The 24,045-nt window shown below is 45.7% G+C and overlaps 1 protein-coding gene across 2 annotated transcripts in view; it reads right to left on the reverse strand.

The window, feature by feature from the left end:
* The window catches only part of MID2 (midline 2), a 234,751-nt gene that overhangs the window by 25,919 nt on the left and 184,787 nt on the right, over positions 1-24,045 (reverse strand). For both annotated transcript variants that reach the window (XM_029067940.2, XM_029067941.2), the window contains one exon: positions 2,615-2,763. In XM_029067940.2, the coding sequence (XP_028923773.1) occupies positions 2,615-2,763 (149 nt within the window). The remainder of the gene's footprint in view (positions 1-2,614; positions 2,764-24,045) is intronic.

A 24,045-nucleotide genomic window follows, 5' to 3' on the forward strand; every position in this document is an offset into this window, starting at 1 on the left:
ATAGCTCCCCTTTCCAGAGTGGAAGGGCTATGTACGAGGAGCCCAAGAGGATGGGGAAGTAGGGATTTTGATTTATCACTTGCTTCCTTAGCATTCTTGCATGAATTAACTGCATTGATAAAGAGCTTTATCATCTCACTTTTACCATCCCAGCATTTTCCTCCTTGAGCTTTATCACTGTCGGGAAGTTCCGGTGGAATCCTAAGTGGGCTCGGCCTTGTCCTTTAAGAGACCAGAGTTTAGAAAAGTAGGCTGGGCAGCTTCCTTGGCCTCAGTCTATCCCCCTAAGTCTCCATTCCACCAGCACAGTCTGTAAAGCGTACTTCATCTCACCTCCTCCTTAGTTCCTCTATGTAATTACCGTATTCAATGGTATTTATTAAGCGTTTACTGTGGGCAGAACACTGAACAAAACGCTTGGAAGGGTAGTCATTCATTCATTCATTTATATTTATTAAGTGCTTATTGTGTGCAGAACACTGTACTAAGCACTTGGGAAAGTACAATACAGCAATATACAGTGACATTCCCTTTCCACAACAAGCTTTCAGTCTAGAGGTACAGTCTAGGATACAATATAAAAGAGTTGGTAGAGTTGCTACGTTGAAGACTGTGATTGTCCATAGGTCTGGCCTAACTCACCAACAAAAAAAAAAATCAGCAAGCTCCTGAAGGCAATCATGGGGTGTTCAATATGGACCCCAAGCACCATAAGGGGGTGTTCTGAGGATGGTCAGTAAATGCATCCCTCTCGGGAGATATTTGGAGACTAATCTCTCCTCTCCCCATCCTATTTTCCCTCCCTACTGTGCACCTGACACAGAGTCTGTACTCCCTACACACTTAGGTACCCATTCCACCCTCCACCTTCCCAGCACTTTGATACATATCCTTATACATGATTGCTTCCTCTACCTGAAATTGATTTTTATATACATCTCCCTGGATCAATTGTAAGTTCCTCGAGAGGAGAGATGTGTCTACCTATTCTATTGTACTCTCCCAGGAGCTTAGAACAGTGCACTCAAGAAATGCTCAATAAATACCATTGATTGATGGATTGAAGACTAATTCAGTAAAATCATTGAGCCAAATTCTCTCCATGTACGGGAGAACTCAAAATTAGCTCCCTCTAGATGTCTCTGAGGGGGCCAGTGGCATTGGTTCCCTACATGGGGATGCAGGGAGGCTGGAGGGGATGCATTGTTATTATTATTACTATTATTTATTATGGTATCTGTTAAGTGCTTACTATGTACCAAGCACTATACTTAGAACTGGGGTGGATACATTAAGTCAGCCACAGTCCCTGTCCCATATAGAGAAGCAGTGTGGCTAAGTGGATAAGGCACTGGCCTGGGAGTCAGAAGGACCTGGGCTCTTATCCCGGATCCGCCACATGTCCTCTGTGTGACCTTGAGCAAGTCAGTTCACTTCTCTGGGCCTCAGTTACCTCATCTGTAAAATGGGGATTAAGATTGTGACCCTCATGTGGGACAGAAACTGTGTTCAACCTATTTAACTTGTATCTACCCCAGCACTTAGAACAGTACTTGGCACCTAGTAAGTGCTTATCAAGTACCATAATCATTATTATTATTAAGGGTCACAGTCTAAGTGGGAAGGAGAACAGGTATTGCATCCCCAATTTACGGATGAAAAAACAGAAGCACAGAGAAGTGACTTGCCTAAAATCAATCCGTGGGTGGAGCGGGAATGAGAACCTAGGTCCTTCACTCTCAGGCCTGTGTTCTCTCCTCTAGGCCACACGGCCCCTTTGCCTATCTTCGGCTTCCCTGGAGACGATTCCAGAGTTGAAAGGCCCCCCCCACCCAACCGCTCCAAGGAGTGAGCTGGAGTCTGGCGGGGGAAATGCTGGAATTTGTTTAAGGTTTCTCTCCCTGACCCAGGTAGCTCAACCTTCCCTTGGAAGTAGGAGGTGGAACAGAGACAAAGGATAGGCCAGCAACTGGAGGTTTTGGTGGCAGTGGGCAGAAGCAACTCAGGGCCTCAAAGGCGAGTCCTCCAGACTGTAAACTCATTGTGGCCAGGGAATGTGTCTGTTATACTGTTGCTCTGTACTCTTCCAAGTGCTTAGTAGTATGCTCTGCACACAATAAGCACTCAATAAATATGACTGACTGACTTGACTGGTAAGGATTGGGACCCATTCATTCATTCATTCATTTCATCTTATTTATTGAGCAATTATTGTGTGCAAAGCACTGTACGAAGTGCTTGAGAGAGTACAATACAACAGTAAACAGATACACTCACTGTCCACAATGAGCTCATGGTCTAGAAGGAAAGACATTAATATAAATAAATAAATATAATATAAATAAATTGAAAATTAATTCCCAGGCACCCTGGGAATCACTGCCTCGCTGGTTTACACACCCAGACCTGGATGCCACGGCTACGCTGAGTGACCTGCAAAACTTCCCAGCCGGCCTCCTCTAGCCAGGGTAAGCATCTGCTTCAGAGCCACGTGGGACAGGGACCTGATGATCTTGGATCTACCCCTCAGCTCCTAGTCCAATGCTAGACATGTAGTATGCATTTAACCAATTCCCTCAGTAATATTATCATAATAGGAATACAGAAACCCCACCTCTCAGCCACGTTCTTTGCTGTCTGCAGAAAGCGAGCGTGATCGTTCTCTTTCAAAATATGCTCGGCCTGGTTGATGAGCACGGTGGAACGTTCCAGACACTGGCGGCAGTTAGCCACTTGCTGAGCCAACTTCCTCAGCTTCATAACCTTCAAAGAATGAGGACAGGGAGAGCAAAATAAAGTCAGACATACAGTTCTTAAGAAAAAAAAAACCCCAAAAAACCAACTGCAAGTCCCAGAATTCCTTCTCATCCAGTCAGGTGGCTTTCCTGGAACAACCAAGCCACAGAATGCTGGGCACGGTGGCTGAATCGCTGAGATTCTCAGCTCTTAATACATCAAAGGTGGCTTTTAGGAGAAAGGAAGGAGAAACAGTCATTCGGAGAGTTCTTCGACGGGAAGTTTTAATGAGAAAAACTGCTCATCTCGCAAGCTCTTAAAATGAAGTAGGAGATTGAATTTAAAGGAATATTCCGTGCTTAACCACCAAAATTAACTTTGGAGAAAAAGGCTCCAAAAAGGCTCTATGCTGTTGACTCTGCTGTTTCCTTCAAAGGCTTGTGACTTGATTGTAAGCTCATTGAGGGATAGGGATTGCATCTACCACCGCCACAGTACTCTCTCAAGCCAGGAGAACAGTGCTCTGCACCCAGTAAGTGCTCAATAAATCCCAATTACTGAGTGCATCATTCTGCACCAAGTGCTCAAGAGATACCACTGATTGATCTAAGGCAAAAAAAAGTATCGACAATACACTAAATAAAAACTTTTTGAAAGCCCTGTCATTTAACTACTAATATGATCTTGGATTTCTGGAGTCAGTTTTCCAACAGTGCTAGCACAATAAATATAAAGTTCAAATTTGCACTTGAGGAAATAATGAAAACATATATTTCAGCAAAAACGATAGTTTGCTGTTTACAAAAGTGGAGCTAATGTGTGGAAATAACACACACGATGACATTTTGAATCTTCTGCCAACTCAACCATCTGGAAAATGAAAATTTAATCAGAAACTAGAATGAGCCAAGCATCTAAAGTGTGAGAGCTAGACATCTCCAAAGCACGACACGGCCATATGAAGTTGCATTCCACTTTGTTCGGGGGGACAAATTGAAATGAGCCCGACTCCATTTTCAGTCTCTTGATGATGTGATGGCCGAGTCACACTACTTTCCAATAGAGTGTTCGAATCAATGGTCAAAATTATCTCCAACTTTATCATCTCAGTAATGAAACTGTAAAGCAACACTCAATGAGCTCACTTATCCTCTCTGGCCAGGGAAAAGCAATGCAGGTCAGGCTCGGGGAGGGAGTGGGAGGGAGGAAGCAGGAGAGTGTCCGGTCTGGAAGATCGCTGGGAGATCAGGTTCCAGGTTGGCTCCGGTCCAGGGGGCCACTCAGAATCCAGGTCAACCCATAACCGCACCCCAGATTTAGGTGATCTCTGGGGCAGACCCCGGGAAGTGTCAGAGCTCAGGGAACGGGAGGACGTCAGCATGGCCTAGTGGAAAGAGTCCGGGTTTGGGAGTCAGAGGATCTGGGTTCTAATCCCATTCTGCCATGTGTCTACTGTGTGACCTTGGGCAAGTCATTTAACTCCTTTGGGCTACAATTAATTCATCTTTGAAAATGGGGATTAAGACTGTGAGCCCCATATAGGACATGGAATGCATCCGACCTGATTAAGTTTTTTTTTTTAAAAAAAAAAAAAAGAAAGGTATTAAGCATTTACTATGTATGTACTGGCACTGGGGATTAAGAGTGTTTATCAAGTTGGACACAGTCCCTGACCCAAATGGAAACCCCATTTTCCAGCCGAGGTAACTGAAGCACAGAGAAGTTAAGTGACTTGCCCAAGGTCACACAGAAGACAAGTGGCAAAACTGGGAGTAAAACCAAAGTCCCTTTGACTCCCAGACCTGTGCACTATTCACTACGAAATGCCGCCTCTCTGGGTTAGCTTGTATCTACCCAAGAGCTTAGCACAGTACCTGACCCATAGAAAGTGTTTAACAAAAACTATTAAAAAACCCAACACACCACAATCCCAATCTGGGCCTACAGGCCGAGTCATCTCCTTCTGGGAGCAGACTGAACTCGGCCTGGATCAGGACACTTCTTAACCTCACTGGAATCCACCCATCCTCTTAGGCTCCCCAATCTCTGGCCCTTCCTACCTCAGTCCATCAGTCAATCGTATTTTTTGAGTGCTTACTGTGTGCAAAGCGTTGTTCTAAGAAATTGGGAAGGTACAATACAGACAGACACATTCCCTGTCCACAACGAGCAGTACGGAAGCCTGTCCAAGTCTGACGTGGTCACGTCCCCTTTCCGGATTCCCCAGTTTTGTGTGAAAGGTTGGCCGTTCCACAGCAAATTTCTTGCAGGGCCCAGCTTCTCCCTGAGGGCTGGGGTGTGGGTGAATCAGCCTCACTGAGTGCCTACTGGGGAGAAGCAGCGGGCTAAGCTTCACTACTTCCAAATGAGTTAAAAAGAGCATGACCGCAATGCAAATCAGGTTAACTAGCATGTAATTCATTCGTTGTAGGAATACAGAGTGGGTGAGGCCTATCCAAATGAGTCAGAGTGAGTTCGCCCGTCAGCTCAACTGCAGGCATGGTGGAAATTTCAGAAACTGGAAAGGAAGGGGATTTTTCCCCATACGACGAGAGGCTGAAGTAGCAGTATCGATTTGATGTTTCCCAATTCACTGACTGGGTTTTTTTTATGTCATTTGTGAAGCACTGCCTATGAGCCTGGCACTGTACTTAAGTGTGGGGTAGATACAAGCTAATCAGGTTGGATACAGTTCATGTCCCATGTGGGGCTCACAGTCCTAATCCATTTTACAGATGAGGTAACTGAGGCACAGAGAAGTGAAGTGACTTGCCCAAGGTCACCCAGCAGACAAATGGCAGAGCCAGGATTAGAACCCAGGTCCTTCTGACTCCCAGGGGATTCGTCTCATTTCTAAGTGTGGATCCGGTACCTACATGTCTAGGTGTGACAAAGTGGAAGGGGGAGAGGGAGTTTTATGAAAATCAGGGTGCAAAATTTTTCCCTATACTAATAATGGCATTTATTAAGTGCTTACTATGTGTCAAGCACTGAACTAAGTGCTGGGGCAGACATAAGTTAATCAGGTTGGACACAGTCCCTGTCCCTCACGGGGCTCACAGTCTCAGTGGGAGGGAGAACAGGTATTTTATCCCCATTTTGCAGTTGAGGTAACTGAGGCCCAGAGAAGTTAAGTGACTTGTCCAAGGTCACACAACAAGCAGTTGGCAGAGCCAAGATTAGAATCCAGGTCCTTTGATTCCCAGGCCCATGCTCTTTCCATTAGGCCACGCTGCTTCTCCCTATGTTTGAAGAATCGCAATTCCATTTATTAACACCTCAGGATTGTGTTCAGCAGAGTAAAATATCTAACAGTTATTGGATCTTTCTCAGTTTATTGATGAATATGTCATGTGGGAGAGCATTAAAAGCTTTGCTAAAGTCAAGACATAGCAGATCTATTGCTCTATTTCACTGTAGCAGGCTCATCTCTCTCTTCAAGAGGAGGATGAACAGACAAGCCTTTGCCAATTGATTGGTGAATGTTTTTCTCAGACTTTTCTGAGGGTTAGAATTTGCCTTCCAGTTGTTTTTGTGTATTGTTTTTGTATTTGTTAAGCACTTACTATGTGCCTGTATTGTACTAAGCACTGGGGTAGATACAAGCTAATCAGGCTGGACACAATCCATGTTCCATACGGGGCTCACGGTCTTAATCCCCATTTTACAGGCGAGGTAACTGAGGCAGAGAAGTGAAGCGACTTGCCCAAGGTCACACAGCAAACAAGTGTCAGAGGCAGGATTAGAACTCAGGTCCTTCTGACTCCCAGGCCCATGCTCTATCCACTAAGCTTCAGTGTTCAACATCACCTCTTTGCTTTATTTGAAACAAGCACCTCACTGATCCTGTTCTAAGCTTTGGTCCCCCTGAATTCTTAAAACTTGTAACAGCGACTTTCTCTCATCCTTATGGTCACAGAACACAAATCATCAAGGTCTGGAGACTGAAATCCATTATGCATATTTAAATCATTTTTCATCTTGCCTCCCGGCTACCTTAGTCCAGTTTCTAGTACTCATGTGCTTGCTTTCGGAGACTGGGGCAAAAGAACCACATTAAAGGCCATGGCCTAAAGATCCAAATTAAACACAAAAAAAGACCTGTCTGGGGGTGGGGTGAGGGGTGGACTCTCGGGGGCTCAGTAGAGAAGCAGCGTGGCTCAGTGGAAAGAGCCCGGGCTTGGGAGTCAAAGGTCATGGGTTTGAATCCTAGCTTTGCCACTTGTCAGTTGTGTGACTGTGGGCAAGTCACTTCACTCTCTCTGACTCCGTTCCCTCATCTGTAAAATGGGGATTAAGACTGTGAGCCTCACTTGGGACAACCTGATTACCCTGTATCTACCCCAGCACTTAGAACAGTGCTCTGCATATAGTATGCGCTTAACAAATACCAACATCATTACCCTCCTCGGAGAGAGTTTGGTTACTTTTGCTGATCCTGCTAACCAATTTCCAGCCAGCGTATGACAAGGCAAACATTTAGTGGGGACATATTCCGAACAAATGGGGTGGGACTGGAAGTTTTAAAAACCAGTTTTTCCATTTTGTTATTTTTGTTTGCTTTAGCCAGAATCACAGGAAAACTCTGGGGAAAGAGGAGAGAGACCTGAGGAGAAGTCGGAAAAGCCAGAGCTAGAGAATTTTTTTTTTCCCAAAGGTAGGTACAAGCTAATCAGGTTGAATACCTCACACCATGTTTCAACTTGATTAACCTGTACCCACTCCTGCGCTTAGTACAGTGGCTGGCACATGGTAAGTGTTTAACAAATAGCATTAAAAAAAATCCATATCCATGAGGGGGCTCACAGTCTCAATCCCCATTTACAAATGAGATAACAAGAGGCCCAGACAAGTTAAGTGATTTGCCCAAGGTCACAAAGCAGACAAGTGGCAGAGCCACAGTTAGAATCCAGGTCCTTTGACTCCCAGATGTGTATTCTTTCCATTAGGTCACACTGCTTCTAAGCCCAGAATGATCATGGACTGGCTGCATGGGAGAAGGAGAGTTAGCAACCTTGTCCCATGGCCACTTGAGCTTGCTCTCTGTGGAGTTGAGGGTGGCAGGGAGGTAGAGAGGCAGGCTCATTAAATAATGACTGAAAAAGTGACCTCTGGAAATTTCCAATGCCACTGATTGGAAATGGCTGAGGTGATTTCATTTTCTTGGGCAGACCTGTGATTCATCTTCTTTTATATATGAAGGAGTCTTGAAATGGTTACTCGGGCTAAGTGACATTTGAGAGGGGGAGTCAATGGGTCCCAGCTGGGACAGGGAGAAGCAGTGGGGCCTAGTGGATAGATCATGGGCCTGGAGGTCAGGAGGACCTGAGTGGGTTCTAATTCCAGCTCCGCCATATGTCTGCTGGGTGACTTTGGGAAAGTCACCTCACTTCTCTGGGCCTCAGTTACTTCGTCTGGAAAATGGGGGTTAAAAATATAAGCTCCATGTGGGACAGGGACTCTGTCCAATCCGATTAACTTGTATCTACCCCTGTGCTTAGAACGGTATTTGGCCCAAAATTAGTGCTTAACAATACTATTATTATTATTATTATTATTACAGGGATTGTGTAACTATTATGGTATTTGTTAAGTGCTTACTATGGGTCAAACACTGCTCTTAGCACTGGGGTAGATACAAGTTAATCAAGTTGTACATGATTATTGTACCACAGGGGTTTCACAGTCTACACATCTGATTGCATTGTGTCTACCTCCGTGTGTAGTACAGTGATTGGCCTTTAGTAAACGCTTAACAAATACCATAATTATTATCATCAACCCTGGTGGAATGGAAACAAGAATACTCCTAAATAAAGTTGGCCTCAAAATGGGAAACCGGAAAGCTTAATTTTTTTTTAACTGTATTTGTTAAGTGCTTACTATACCAGGCACTGTACTAAGCGCTAAGGTAAATACAAGCTTATTAAGTTAGGCAGAGTCTCTGTCCCACATGTCGCTCACTGTCTTAAACTCCATTCTGTGGTTGAGGTAACTGAGGCATAGAAGAGTAGAATGATTTGCCCGAAGTTATATAGCAGACAAGGGATGAAACCAAAATTAGAACTCAGATCCTTCTTATTCCCAGGCCTGGGCTCTATCCACTAGACGATGCTGCTTCTCAATGGTGGTGGACAGGGCAGGAGGCTCTTCAAAAACCCTTTTCCTCCTCCCATTTATCAGTGTTGTTTTCCTGTCCCCATTCCCTGCGGTATTGAAGGTAAGACCTTTCACCTGGTACCCTTTCCCCATGGTAGAGGTGGAACAATCCTGTGAATCATTCCCAAAAAAACACTCTGGCTGGAGATTTTCCCTTGATCCAGAGCTAACTCTGAAGTCTGTGACACAAGGCCATGCAGGATGGAAAAAAAAAAAGTGGATAAATGGATGGTAATGGCTACTGTTGACGGCAGAGGGAGAATAGTGAAAAGGGAGTTTGTAGATTCTGCCAAACTGCACTGTTGATGAAAAAAAGGGGAGGGAAGAAAGCAAGTATTCCTGAGAAATGAGGTCTTCCTTGGGTGCAATATTTCTTCCAAGGTGGTGGTGAAGTAAATCACGGTCTCTCTGCCCAGTACATGCGGCACTGTCTGAACAAGGGCCATCTTGAGGATGGAATATGTGGGGGGCTTGTCCTGGTATAGAGCCACCCCAAAGCAGGGCTAATGGAGAAGCAGCATCGTCTAGTGGATAGAACACGAGCCTGGAAGTCAGAAGGACTTGGATTCTCATCGTAGCTCTTCCACTTCTCTCCTGTGTGACCTTGGGCTAGTCACTTCACTTAATAACTGTGATATTTGTGAAGTGTTTACTATGTGCCAGGCACTGGTTCTAAGCAGTGGGGTAGATACAAGCTAATCAGGTTGGGTACAATCCCTGTCTCACATGGAGCTCACGGTCTCTATCCCCATTTTATAGATGAGGGAACTGAGGCTCAGAGAAGTGAAGTGACTTGCCCAAGGTCAAAGAGCAGACAAGAGGCGGAGCCGGGATTAGAACCCATGACCTTCTGACTCCCCAGCCCACGCTCTGTCCACTACACCATGCTGCTTCTCTTGTACTCTCCCAAGCGTTTAGTACAATGATCTGCCCACAGTAAGTGCTCAATAAATATGACTGACAGGAAGTGCTCAATAAATACCACTGATGGGTTGATTGAATGGCTATGGGCTTCAAAGGCTGTGACTCCAGGATGGTGAGAGAAGCCGCCAAATGGGGACAGAGGAACTTCGAGCCATTTCCGGCATCCGTGGTTATGTAGCCTAGTCTCCGCGAACCTGGCTGCAGGTTTTCTATGCAGCACGCAGCAACATCTAGCTATCCAGACTGCAAAGCACATCCAGTTATGGGCGGAGAGGAAAATCAAGGATATTATGCGATCATTATCTCTGAGACCGAAAAGATTGCCAAGAGATTGAAAACAGCAAGGAGGCTATTAACCACGATAATAAAAATTATTCTGAGGCCAAAGTCTAAAATTTCAGCCCTTCTTCACAAGCACTGAAGTAGATACAAGATAATTCGGTCAGGCACAGTCCATGTCCCTCTTGGGGCTCACCCTCTGGTACAGAAGGAGAACAGGTATTTAACCCCCATTTTATGGTTGAGGAAACTGAGGCACGGAGACATTTAAGTGACTCACCCAAAGCCATCCAGCCGGTATGTGTCAAAGCCGGGATTGCCCTGTGTGTCAGGAAGTCGATTTTCTATGAAAATTTTATATTTGTTGTCCTTACCGATTTTAAATTATGCTTAAGAAAGTCTAATTGTGAATAATGACAGGGTGGGGGAGGATATGTTTTCTTTAATTTTTTAAACAGCTAGATAATGTCTCTTGCAGCCTCCCCTATCCTGCCTATTAAAGCAACTCCCATTGCTTTTGTCAGCTATGAGTCAGCCGGCCTGCTCCAGGCCAGATCTTCGTTTTCAGTTTAAGCCCCTGTTCTCGGGCCTGAAGACCTGACGAGATCTGGTGCCTTTGAACTGTACAGAGAATATCTCTTAAATTGTTCACACTGCCAGTAGGCTTATAATTAAATTTACTATTAATCCTATTTTTTGGCCGAAAACATGTAATACCCCGGGCCTGGACTTAGACTGGGTACTAGTCCCGATTCTAACCATTTGCCTGCTGTGACCTTGGGCAAATCACTTCATTTCTCTGAGCCTCCCTCTCCTCATCTGTAAGATGGGGACTTAGCTCCTGTTCATTCATTCATTCAATAGTATTTAATGAGCGCTTACTAATTGCAGAGCACTGTACTAAGAGCTTGCAATGTACAATTTGGCAACAGATAGAGACAATCCCTGCCCAATGACGGGTTTACGGTCTAATCAGTTCTCCTTTTCCTCCAGACTGGGAGTCCCATGTGGGACTGGAACTGTGTCCAACCTGATTATTTTGTACCTACCCCAGCGCCTGGCACAGAGTTTGACAACTAGTAAGTGCTTATAACAAATACCACAATTACTATTAATGAGGGCTCCACCTTCTATCCTATAACCCTATCTGACCGACTCGCCCACACAAGCTTGCTGTGAAAAGATCCTGGTGTGGACCCCATGGAAGCGAATGAGATGATGGCCTCTGTGTGTGTTTGACACCAAGGGGGAAGAGCCTTACAATTCTAAGCTTGCCGTGGGCAGAGAATGTGTCTGCTTATTGTTATATTGTACTCTCCCAGGTGCTTAGCACAGTATTTAGACATAGTAAGCATTCAATAAATATGATTAAATGAATTGCTGCCATAGCTTTTGGGGCAGGCCTGGCTACCTTACCTAACCCAATCCCAGCCATTGGAGTTGGAGAGGAACAAGAAGTGGGGCCAAGATGGCAACCCCATCCTGGACCCCTGCTAACAGGAGGCGGAAGATAGGCCTCTTGGGACAATGGGGGTGGGAAGAGAGCTTGGGTTGGGGCAGGCAGATTCTCTCATGCCCATCCCCGTGCCTCATGGGGAGAAGTCCTCCCCTCAACCCCAACCCTTACTAGCAGGAGGAGGAAGACAGGCCTCTTGGGATACTGGGGGTGGGAAGGGAGCTTGGGTTAGGACAGGTAGATTCTTTCGTGCCCATCCCCGTGTCTGAATGGGGAAGAACAATGGGACTGGGGTTAGAGAGTGACTGGCTGGACATTTCCTGCTGTTCATGGTATTTAAGCACTTATCGGGCACCGTACTAAGTGCTGGGGTAGATACAAGCTAAGCAGGTTGGACACACGTCCATGTCCCACATGGGGCTCACATTCTTAAATCCCATTTTACAGATGACGTAAATGAGGCACAGAGAAGTGAAGTGACTTGCTCAAGGTCCACACAGCAGTCAAGTGGTGGAGATGGGATTAGAATCCAGGTTCCTCTGACTGCCAGGCTCACGCTCTATTCCCTAGGCCATACTGCTTCCCAGAGAACTGAGGCACAGAGAAGTGAAGTGACTTGCTCAAGGTCACACCGCAGACAAATGGTGGAGCCAGAATTAGAATCCGTGATCTTCTGATTCCCAGGCCCATGCTCTATCCACTATGCCAAGCTATTTCTCAGAGCACATCCCCAGACCCAAAGTGAAAAGTTGCTACCTTTACCTGAGGGTTGTGCATGTGTGAATGTGCATATGTCTGTGAGTGTGTAACTCCCAGGTCACCTCTACCACCGCTACCAACATGACCTCCTGCTTTAGCATGACATTAGCATTACATTAACTATTTTACATTGCACTCTCCCAAGCACTTAGTACAGTGCTCTGTACACAGTAAGCACTTAATAAATATGATTGACCGACTATTCTTAACCTATTTTCTCACAAAAAGAGCAAAACGAGAAAAAGAAATGCAGGTGGCTCTGTAGCGCTTGACATACACTGTCACCCATCTCCTCTCCACTCCCTTATTGTAGTCTGCGAGCCTCTTGAGGGTCAGGGGTTGGGTCTTCAAAGCCCGATTTAAGGCACATCTCCTCCAAGAGGCCTTCCCTGACTAAGCCTTCCTTTCCTCTTCGTCCACTCCCTTCTGCATTTTCCTGACTTGATCCCTTTATTCATTCCCCTTCCCAGCACTTATGTACATATCTGTAATCTATTGATTTATATTAATGTCTGCCTCCCCCTTTAGACTGTAAGCTTGTTGTGGGCAGGGAATGTGTCTGTTATATTGTTATATTGTACTCTCCCAAGTGCTTAGTACTGTGTTCTGCACACATTGAGCAATCAATAAATACAACTGAATGAATGAACACCTCTCACCTGGGTATTTTTTTCCTGGTACTTAGTACAGTGCTCTGCACAACGTAAAAACGCCACTGCTATTACTACGGCGGCTGCAGGCCCACTGAAATACGATGCTCAGTGATGGCACAGGCTGCTGAAAGCTCAACTCTGATGGCGATGGGCAGAGTAATAATAGTAGTAATATTTAAAGTATTTGTTACGTGCTTACTAGGTGCCAAGTATTCTTCTAAGTGCTAGGGTAGATACAAGTTCATCAGGTTGGACATAGTCCCTGTCCCACAAGGGGCTCCCGGTCTTAGGGGTCTTCTCTTACCAGAGAAGGTGAGTGACAATAATAATGCTGGTACTTGTTAATGCTTACTTTGTGCCGAACACTGTTCTGAGCGCTGGGGTAGATACAAGGTCATAAGGTTGTCCCACGTGGGGCTTACAGTCTTAATCCCCATTTTACAGATGAGGGAACTGAGGCACAGTGAAGTCAAGTGCCTGGCCCAAAGTCACACAGCTGATCAGTGGCGAATCAGGATTCGAACCCACGACCCCAGACTCCCAAGCTCGGCTCTTTCCACTAAGCCACGCTGCAGCAGACAAGCCGCGGAGCCAGGATTAGAACCCATGCCTTCTGATTTCCAAGCCCATATTCTTGCCCCTGGCCACCCTGGTTCTTTCATTAGCAGGAGCCTTTGCTGATGGGGACTCAGGGAGCGGAAGACAGGGCTGCATTACTACAGTTAACGCTTTACCCGAGAGAAAAAACCTCAGGTTGTCACTCTAGACTCCCGAGAGTAAGGATCCCAGTCCCAGGCGATGGGATAGGTCTGGATCTGGCCAGAGATCTGGGTGATTTATTCAATCGCTTTTATTGAGCACTTACTGTGTGCACAACACTGTACTAAGCACTTGGGAGTGTATAATACAACAATAAAAAGACACACTGCCTGTCCGCAACAAGCTTAGAGTCTAGAACGGAGGAGACAGACATCAATGGAAAGAAATAAATGACAGATATGTACATAAGTGCTGTGGAGTTGGGAGGGGGGAAGAGCAAAGGGAGCAAGTCAGGGCAATGCAGAAGGAAGCTGGAGAAGTGGAAAGGGGTCACAGTTTGGGAAGGCCTCTTGGAGGAGATGTGCCTTCGATAAGGCTTTGAAGGCGGGGAGAGTAATGGTCTGTCAGATTTGAGGAGGGAGGGAGTTCCAGGTCAGAGACTGGATGTGGACTAAGAGTCAGGAGCGAGACAGGAGAGATCGAGGCACAATGAGAGGGTTAGCACTAGAGGAGTGAAGTGTGTGGGCTGAGTTGTAGAAGAAGAGTAGCGAGGGTGATCTGTCTGCCCTCCTTGACCTGGTGCAGGGCTGCTGTTTAGCATCGGCTGGTTAAGAGTTCCGATAAAACCTCTCCCAAGGAAAAGTCATGCTTTAATGATGGCTCGAAGGGCCCATCAAGATCTCGGGTGAAAGTCTTCCAGGGACTGGAATATACACACTCATCTGGACCTTTGGCATGGAGGACCGAAGGAAGTTACAAAGACGTTTTTATATTTCGTTTATACCAAATACATTTTGAATGCAACGCTGACGCTCCCTGCCAGGTTTTAAGAGCCTCTGGCTAATCTTTTGCCTTCTAGACCTGGTGATTATATGCTTGATGGCCGATAGCTTCTGGCTTTTCTCCTCTCCCCGACCCCCGCATCCTTTCAAACAAGCAGATCACCCTACTTATCCTACTTCCATTCCCTCCCCCAACCCATATGATCATCCGGTCCATCTCTACTCCACTCCTGCACTTCTATGCTGGAAAATGATGAGTTTTCCAAAGTCCCTAGCCCTACTTTATTACAGAAGGTTGAAGAAATGAGTGGTGCATGCCAGAATGGACTAATTCATCTCATTTCTCCTGCCAAGAGCCCTGTCTCTGCTCCTGCCAATCTTTAGCACACACCTTCATTCATCATTATAGAACACACAATGTCAAAGCCTTTGCCAGGAAAGAAATGTAGATTCTTTCTGGTTTAACAGCAGTGTGGCCCTAGACTTCAAATGGCTATTTACATAAGCAAATGTCTCTCCTGCTGGGGCTTAATGGGCTGATGGATGGTTCTTTTCATGCTCAGATTCATTAGGAAAATTATCAAGAGGAGAAAAAAACTATTTTTAACAACATTTACTACAAGCCAAGAAAACCAGGGCTGGCATTTCAGAAAGTTTGGGAGACAAGCTTGGCTTGCTTCAAGATTATTAAAACTCAAACTGCTTGTGGCTGGTTTGGGAGGTCAGGATTACTTTAAGCTCTTTAATAGAAAACCAATGTTTTCCATGATAAGGCTGTTTTTTTAAACTCTCCTTTTCGTAACCTTTCAACTAAGCTCAGCACGTAGAATATGACAGAATAAAAATAATATTTATTGTACTTGGCCACACCAATGGCCAGTCACTAATGGCCTTAGGCTAGTCACTACAGAACTAAATCAACAAAACACAGCTCTTCCCTTCAATACACTTAGTCTCAAAGAACCAGCTGTGGGAATGAGCTCACAATCCTTTCTGACTAAAACCAGGTTCCAGCTCAGAGCTTTCCTACGTTTTTTATTATGAAGCATAAAGAAAGAGTACAACTTGAAGATACACTCCATGTCCTCTTAATGAATTCATTACTATTACTTTTCTACTGGTACTTTTCTATTGACGAGCAGCGTAGCCTAGTGGAAAGAAGAGGGCCCAGGCAATCAGAAGACTTGGGTTCTAAACCCAGCTCCACCACTCACCTACTGTGCTTCCCTGGGCAAGTCATTCAGCTTCTCTCTGCCTCCATTTCCTCATCCATAAAATGGGGATTCTATCCCTGTTCTCCCTCCTACTTAGGGCCCCATGTGGGGAAGGGCCTGCGACCAACGTGATTACCTTGGATCTAGCCCCAGCGCTTAAAACAGTGCTTGACACAAAGCAAGAACTTAACAAATACTACAATTATTATTCCTATTATCTGCTATTAACCTGCTATCGTAAGTCTGGTTGAGTAGGGAAAAAGCAGTTCAGGTCTTCAATATACCTCAGAACAATAATGTCATGAGCTAGTAATGTACATGTTGGAGCATGACCAGAAGCGCTCTCACCTAGAAGCCCTGTAAATAGACAGCATCCAGGATCGCCTGGGTTCAACAGGTTCGGTCACTCAGGCCAATTCAGGAGGCGAGCACCCTGGGGTCTTTCATATTAAGCTCCCAAATGTGAGTTTTCTTGGATTTTCTTTGTGGTCCATACATATCCATAATCTGCTTATTTATATTAATGTCAGTCTCCCCCTTTAGACTTATAAGCTTCTTGTGGGCAGGGAACAGGCCTTCCAATGCTATTGTACTGTACTCTCCCAAGTGCTTAGTACAGTGCTCTGCACACAGTAAGTGCTCAATAAATACAATTGATTGACTGGGCCTTTGTGCCACACTTGATCACCTACTCTCTTGCTGACCTCTGTGCCCCAGTGACAACAAGACTGGGAAAGAGGAAATAGTCCAAGTATCACGGCAAAAACCACTAGCACCAAATCAACTCATCTAGGAATGTTCTCTTTCCTGCAGACTCAGGATGGAGGCTCAGCCTGCCTTTGTGGAGAGAGTACGGGCCTAAGAGTCAGAAGGACCTGGGTTCTAATCCTGGCTCTGCCACCAGTCTGCTGGGTGACCTCGGTCAAATCACTCCCTTTACCGGGCCTCAGTTACTCATCTGTAAAATGGGGATTAAGAGTGAGAGCCCCAGGTGGGACAGGGACTGTACCGGACCTGATTAATTTGACTCTACCCCACTGCTTAGAACAATGCTTGGAACATAGTAAGTGCTTAACAAGTACCATAATCATTATCCACCGTTCCTGATGGAAGATAGCTCTTTCTCTAGATTTTAAGCTCCTTGTGGGTAGGGAATCTGTCTACCTATTCTGTTGTACTGCACTCTCCCAAGCACTTAGTACAGTGCTCTCTGCACATGGTAAGCGTTCAATAAATACGAGTGGTTAAAAGAGTCCACCGTTAACACTTCTGTCTTCAAGGCATAGAACTGCAATGACGCCTTCGCCATGCTTGACTCTCCAAGGGTTGGGGGAGACAAGAGGCAGAACTTTAAGAAACTGTGAACATTTCTTTCAGTTTTGTTGCTTCACCAGATGACTTCGGGCACCAGCAAAATGTGACCACCCGGATTGATTCACTTCCCAAAAGGGAAACAGAAGTAAGCGTTTGACAGCCGATAATGGTCTCGAAATATTTCTCCACTTACTGGACTAAACTTTTAGGTCACTTCTCTTTCGGGAGGTTATGATGAACAGCGTGTGGCCAAATGGAAAAACCCTGGCCCTGGAAGTCAGAGGATCTGGGTTCTAAACCTGACTCTACCTACCACTTACCTGCTGAGTGACCTTGGGCAAGTCACTTCACTCCTCTGTGCCTCAGTTTCCACATCTGTAAACAGGGATCCAATATCTGGTGGGGGGGCTTTTGCAGGAGGGGTGGTGGGGAGTGGTTTGGCTTTTTATGGCATTTGTTAAGCACTGCTCTCCCTTCTACTTTGTCTGTGAGCCCCATGTAGGACAGGGACTGTGACTGACCTGATTAATTTGAACTGACCCCCATCCTTGGAACAGTGGTTGTCACACAGTAAGCACTTAACAAATACAATAATTGTAATTATGATGCTCATCAATCAATTTTTCCTAACCAGAAAACTTTCGGCTTTTTCCATAGATTTCTTTCCAGCTTTTAGCAATCAATCATATTTACTGAGTGTTTACTGGGTGCAGAGCACTGTAATAAGCACTTGGTAAAGTATAATATAACAGGGTTGGTGGGTACCTTCCCTGCCCACAAGGAGCTTATCGATCAATCGATGGTATTTATTGAGCACTTACTGTGTGCAGAGTGCTGTACTGCTTGGGAGTGTACAATATGAGAAGCAGCAGAGAAGCAGCGTGGCTCAGTGGAAAGAGCGTGGGCTTTGGAGTCAGAGGTCATGAGTTCGAATCCCAGCTCTGCCACTTGTCAGCTGTGTGACTGTGGGCGAGTCACTTAACTTCTCTGTGCCTCAGTTCCCTCATCTGTAAAATGGGGATGAAGACTGTGAGCCCCACGTGGGACAACCTGATTCCCCTGTGTCTACCCCAGCGCTTAGAACAGTGCACGGCACATAGTAAGCGCTTAACAAATACCAACATTATTATTATTATTATTATATAACAATAAAAAGATACATTCCCTGCCCACACGAGTCTCGAGGACCGTAAGACAGTTTGGAGTTTAACAAACCAACCAAACAAAAGGAAAAGCAAGCTCTATGATCCAACCCTCTAGCAAATTTAATGCCCGGTACCTCAGCTGACCTCTTCTCTGATAGATTCACTCAGGTGCTGGGGTACGTGTTCGAGAATCCGGAAATACAACCACACTCCTGAACACGTGCTCCCCAGTGGAGCTACGGGGAAATTCCAGATTACTCACCCGAGGCAGAGCGGCGGGCGGGTGTCCCTGTGCCACCCTTACACTCGGGAGAGCCGACCAGCTTGGCATGTGGGAGGGGTGAGGAAGCACTCAGTCAATCTCTTCCACCCGGGGTAGGGCTGCTTTGAGTCAGGGCTTCAGAGTGAGGCCAGGAGTGGGGATTTTGCCATAGCTGGGACTGGCAGAGGGATTTGTGACAGTCAATTTGAGGGGCGCTTAACTGGGTGACCTCTGGTCAGCGGAGAGTTGGGGACAGCCTGTTATGGTTGGGGCCAACCAGTCATCATGATGCCCTCAGGGCACTGAATTCAGTGGTCTCTTGTATGCTTTACTGCCACCCCTGGGCAACAAAAGATGCTCTCTCACACGACAGTGATAGTGATAATAATAGTGATAATAATCATCATGGTGACAGATAAGCACTTCCTATGGGCCGAGCACTACACTGAGCGCCGAGGTAGACAAGAAGTTAAGCAAGTTGGACACGGTCCCTGTCCCACATGGTGCTCAGATTCTAAGTAGCAGGAAAGACAGGTATTTAATTCTCATTTTACAGATGAGGGAATTGAGGCCCAGAGAAGTGAAACACCGTGCCCAGAGTCACACAGCAGACAAGTGGCGGGGCGGGGACTAGAACTCAGGTCCTTCTGACTCCTGGGTCCGTGCTCCATCCACTCAGCCACGTTGATTCTCATGGTGCTCTTCTCTGCGCTATATTTCTCCAGTGCAGGCCATGCTGCTTGGAGAAAGGAGCACTGTCCAGAAAGCCAGAGGGCCAAGAGGGGGACCTCATCCCTGGCTCCACTTCCAATCGACCGAAACTCAAGGTCGCACTGGGCCAAGGGGTGTGGCAACAAGAACACAGAACTGAGAGCCCAACAGCATCAGTTCTGGTTCCAACTTGGACCGGCTGCGTGGCCGCCTGAGGGAAGCCCTCTAACCTCTCGCAGCCTCCGTTTACCCCATCTATAAGATGGGAAAAGGCACTCCTGTCTCCTCCTTCAAAAATATGTGGTAAGAAAATATATGGGAAATGGATTGGCCCTTTTCAGAAAAATGAGAGGATGTAAATCCAAATGATTAATGGGGTCAACTCTTCTCCTTTGCAGTGAGGACCTAGCGATGACTCTCCCAAGTAGAACAAGTTCTCCTCACTCCTGCTCCCTACACGTCAGGTTCACACTTGTGGAGAATTAACATGGCCCAGGAGAATGAGCATGGGCCTGGGAGTCTGAGGATCTGGGTTCGAAACCTAACTTTGCCACTTGCCGGTTGTGTGACCTTGGGGATTCACTTAACCCCCTAGACTGTAAACTCCCTCTAGCCTGTAAACTTGGTATGGGCAGGGAATGTATCCACTTATTCAGTTGTATTGTACTCTCCCAAGCTCTCAGTACAGTGCTCTACAATCAATCATATTTATTGAGTGCTCACTGTGCGCAGAGCACTGTATTAAGCACTTGGAAGACTACAATATAACAATATGACATTCCCTACCCACAACGAGCTTACAGTCTAGAGCGTGAGACAGACATTAAGATAAATACATGGGAAGTGCTCAATAAATATAATTGATTGATTGATGGAGTCTCTGCACCTCAATTTCCTCAACTCTATAATGGGACTTCAATACCCGTTCTCCCTCCTATTTAGACTGTGAGCCTTATGTGGGACAGGGACTGTGTCTTATCTGTCTTTTATGTACCCCAGCGCTTAGAACAGCGCATGACACACAGTAAACGCTTAACAAATGCCATAATCAACTGCAGACTGTTCAAAAGTAAATTCAGAGTCCGGTGAGTCTACAGGAATCAGGATGGACTCCTGGCCCTGTTGATTTCCCCTCTCTTGTCTCCTGACCCTCTTGCTCTAAGCCTTGCCTTGGGATAGGGGTGGGAATTATTTTGAAGATGAAAGAGGGACGGCATGGGAAAGAAAACCTTGAACCCCACAGATGGAAATCCACAGATTTGACGCAGGAGGCTTCCAAGAGGGGAGATACTCATTTCTCTTATTGATAATAATAATAATAATGTTGGTATTTGTTAAGTGCTTACTATGTGCCGAGCACTGTTCTAACAATAATAATAATAATAATGTTGGCATTTGTTAAGCGCTTACTAGGTGCCGAGCACTGTTCTAAGCCCTGGGGGAGAAACAGGGGAATCAGGTTATCCCACGTGGGGCTCACAGTCTTAATCCCCATTTTACAGATGAGGTAACTGAGGCACCGAGAAGTTAAGTGACTTGCCCAAAGTCACACAGCTGACAAGTGGCAGAGCCGGGGTTCGAACCCCAGATCTCTGACTCCAAAGCCCGTGCTCTTTCCAGTGAGCCACGCTGCTTCTCGCTTATATCACTGAAAATTTAACAATAAAGCCAAATCACACAAAGAGAACCGTGAGCACCTCTAGACATAAGCTTGTTGTAGATAGGGAAGGTGTCTATTTTATTGCTATACTGCACTCTCCCGAGCACTTAATACAGTGCACACAGTAAGCACTCAATAAATACGACTAAATGAACTATGCATACTGTACTCTCCCCCAAGGGCTTAGTACGTGGCCTGCACACAGTAAGCACTCAAATATGATCGATTGATTGGGGCTTCAATCAGAAAACAGGTGAAAAGCTTTTGTTCAGACGGATAATGAGCATTTCTTTCAGTCCACGAGACTGCATGCTTCTTGAAGGCAGGAATTATGCTTTCCACAGCTACTGTATTGTAATCAAACAACGATAGTTATTGAATGCTTATTGTGTGCAGAGCACCGTACTAAGCTCTCACAAGCAGTTTACAGTCTAGAGGGGACTCTGCTCTCCAAAGCACCTAATACACTGCTCTACACCCAGTAAGTGTTTGATAAATAACACTGATTAAGTGGCTGATGCTTGAGCACTCCCAGGGCATCTCATATTGTTCAAGGCCCTTGACCTTGATAGTCAGCACATTGGTTCAGACCACGTCTGTTGGAGTGACAGTCTCCAGAAGCCCATCAAAGGAGCTGGTTCTCAAGAGCCCAGGACTCAGGCTCCCCCTTCCTTTAACCTCTGTCGCTTGCTTACCGGGCACTTCATTGATATAGCTCTCCAATCTCTCCCGCCAATTCATCCCCCGTTCCGCTCGACTGACACTGTTTGAGCCTCATTAATTTGGCGGCGTGGTTCGCAGAGGCTGAATCCGCCCCAGAGAAACACGACTCTGCATTCAAATGAAGCAACGAGGCCGAGTCGAGGCAGCGCAGCCTAGTGGAAAGAGCCCAGGCCTGGAAGTCAGAGGATCTGGGTTCTAATGCCAGCTCTCCCAGTTGGTTACTGGGTGACCTTGGGCAAGGCACTTAACTTCTCTGTGCCTGTTTTCTCAACTGTAAAATGGGAATTCAAAACCTGTCACCCTTCTACTGAGATTGAGAGTCTAATGTGGGACAGGGACTGTGTCTGATTCGATTGATTTGTATCAACCCCAGAGATTAGAAGACTGCTTGACAAGTAGTAAGTGCTTAACAGATACCATCAATAGTAATAGCAAATTATAATCCTTCAGATTTAATTTGCTAGGAGACAGCCCTCTTAAAAATCTGCACTGGGATAAAACACGATTTAAAGAGATGATTTTCTCCAATTCCTCACCGTGATAACTCCGTAACCAGAACATGGCTTTGATTCTTCCTCTTTAACAAATCATGGCTTCAACTGGAGCTAGGCCCACAATCATACTGAAGTCACTCTTCATCAAATATCAACTTCAACCGATCAATGGTATTTATTGAATGCTTATTATGTGCAGAGCACTGTACTCAGTGCATAGGAAAGTACAATACATACGAATCGGCAGACAAATTCCCTGCCCACAGTGAGCTTGGGATTCCAGAATGCTCTGGAAAATATCAGCCTGGACTATGGAACCCCTCAATGTATCAGACCACACTAGCCAACTATCTAATCCTGACTCCGCCAACTTGTCTGCTTTGTGACAGACGAGTCACTTCACTTCTCTGGGCCTCAGTTACCTCATCTGTAAAATGGGGATTGAGACTGTGAGCCCCACGAGGGACAAGGACTGTGTCCAACACAATTTGCCTGTATCCACCCCAGTGCTTAGTACAGTGCCCGGCACAGAGCACGCGCTTAGTAAATATCACATTATTATTATTAAGATTTTTCAGGGTCAACTATACATTCATTTCTGCTCTGATGTGTGTTTCCATTCCATGATCTGGGTGTAACACGAGGGAACTATTACGGAGTTCCAAAGGTGTGGAGGGTATAAAGCATTCATCTAATGATCTCCAGTCCGACAAGATAGGCAACTGATTCAATAAAAAATGTCAGTCATGACAGCATCTTCAAACAATCCAACCGTGGCTTAGTGGATAGAGGATGGCTCTGCGAATCAGAAGGACTTGGGCTCTAATCACAGCTCTGGACCTTGTCTGCTGCGTAACCTTGGACAAATCACTTCAGCGCTCTGTTCCTTAATCACCTCACCTGTACAACGGGGATTAAGACTGTGAGTCCTATGTGGGACATGGATTTTGTCCAACACAATTAACTTGGGTCTACCCCAGTGCTTAGTACAGTGCCTGGCAGAAAGTAAGTGCTTAATAAAAACCATTAAAAAAAAACCCCAAAACTAATTCCCATCAATTTAGCGGTTGCTCAAACACAATTTTCCCCCACCTGCAAGTACTTCAGGAACTCCTGCTTTACAGCAGAAATGATCGCATAAGCTAAATCCACTGCTCCCTCCCTGTAAAGCTAGCTAATTGAGGCCCAAGTGTATTTTCAAAGTCTGTAAACATCTGGATAGTAGACTATGATCCTGAGTTCATGGCAGACCTGGGAACAAATTCACATGTCACAAACCAGCGTTCTCTACCTACTAGACCACTCTGAAGGGACCGTCAATCTGTCAGTCAATGATATTTATTGACTGCTTACTACATGCAGCGCACTGTACAAAGCACTTGGGAGAATAATAAAAATAATGATAATAGTAACAATAAGAAGCAGAATGGTTAGTGGATAGAGCACGGGCCTGGGTGTCAGAAGGATCTGGGTCCTAATCCTACCCCTGTCACATGACTGCTTTGTGACCTTGGGCAACTCAATTAACTTCTCTGGGCCTCAGTTACCTCATCTGTAAAATGGGGATTAAGAGTGTGAGCCCCACGTGGCACAGGGACAGTGATTAACTTGTATCTACCCCAGCGCTTAGAACACTGCTTGGACATAGTAAATGTTTAATAAGTACCATCATTATTATTATTATTACTACTACTACTATTACTAATTGTAAAATTTAAGGGCTTACCACAAGCTAGGCAGTGTTCTAAGTGCTAGGCTAGGTACAAGATAATCAGATTGGATATAGTTCCTGTCGCACACACGGCTCACAGTCTCAATCCCCATTTTACAGATGAGGAAACTGAGGCACCCAGGAGTTAAATGACTTGCTCAAGGTCACACAGCAGGTAAGTGGTGGAACCAGGAGTAGAACCCAGGTCCTAGGACTCATAAGCCCATGCTCTTTCCACTAGGTAACGCTGCTTCTCAAATACTATAAAATAGAATCGGAAGTCACAATCCTGATCCAGTGGCAA

Source organism: Ornithorhynchus anatinus, chromosome 6 (assembly GCF_004115215.2).
Source record: "Ornithorhynchus anatinus isolate Pmale09 chromosome 6, mOrnAna1.pri.v4, whole genome shotgun sequence".
NCBI classification, from domain to species: Eukaryota; Metazoa; Chordata; class Mammalia; order Monotremata; family Ornithorhynchidae; genus Ornithorhynchus; species Ornithorhynchus anatinus.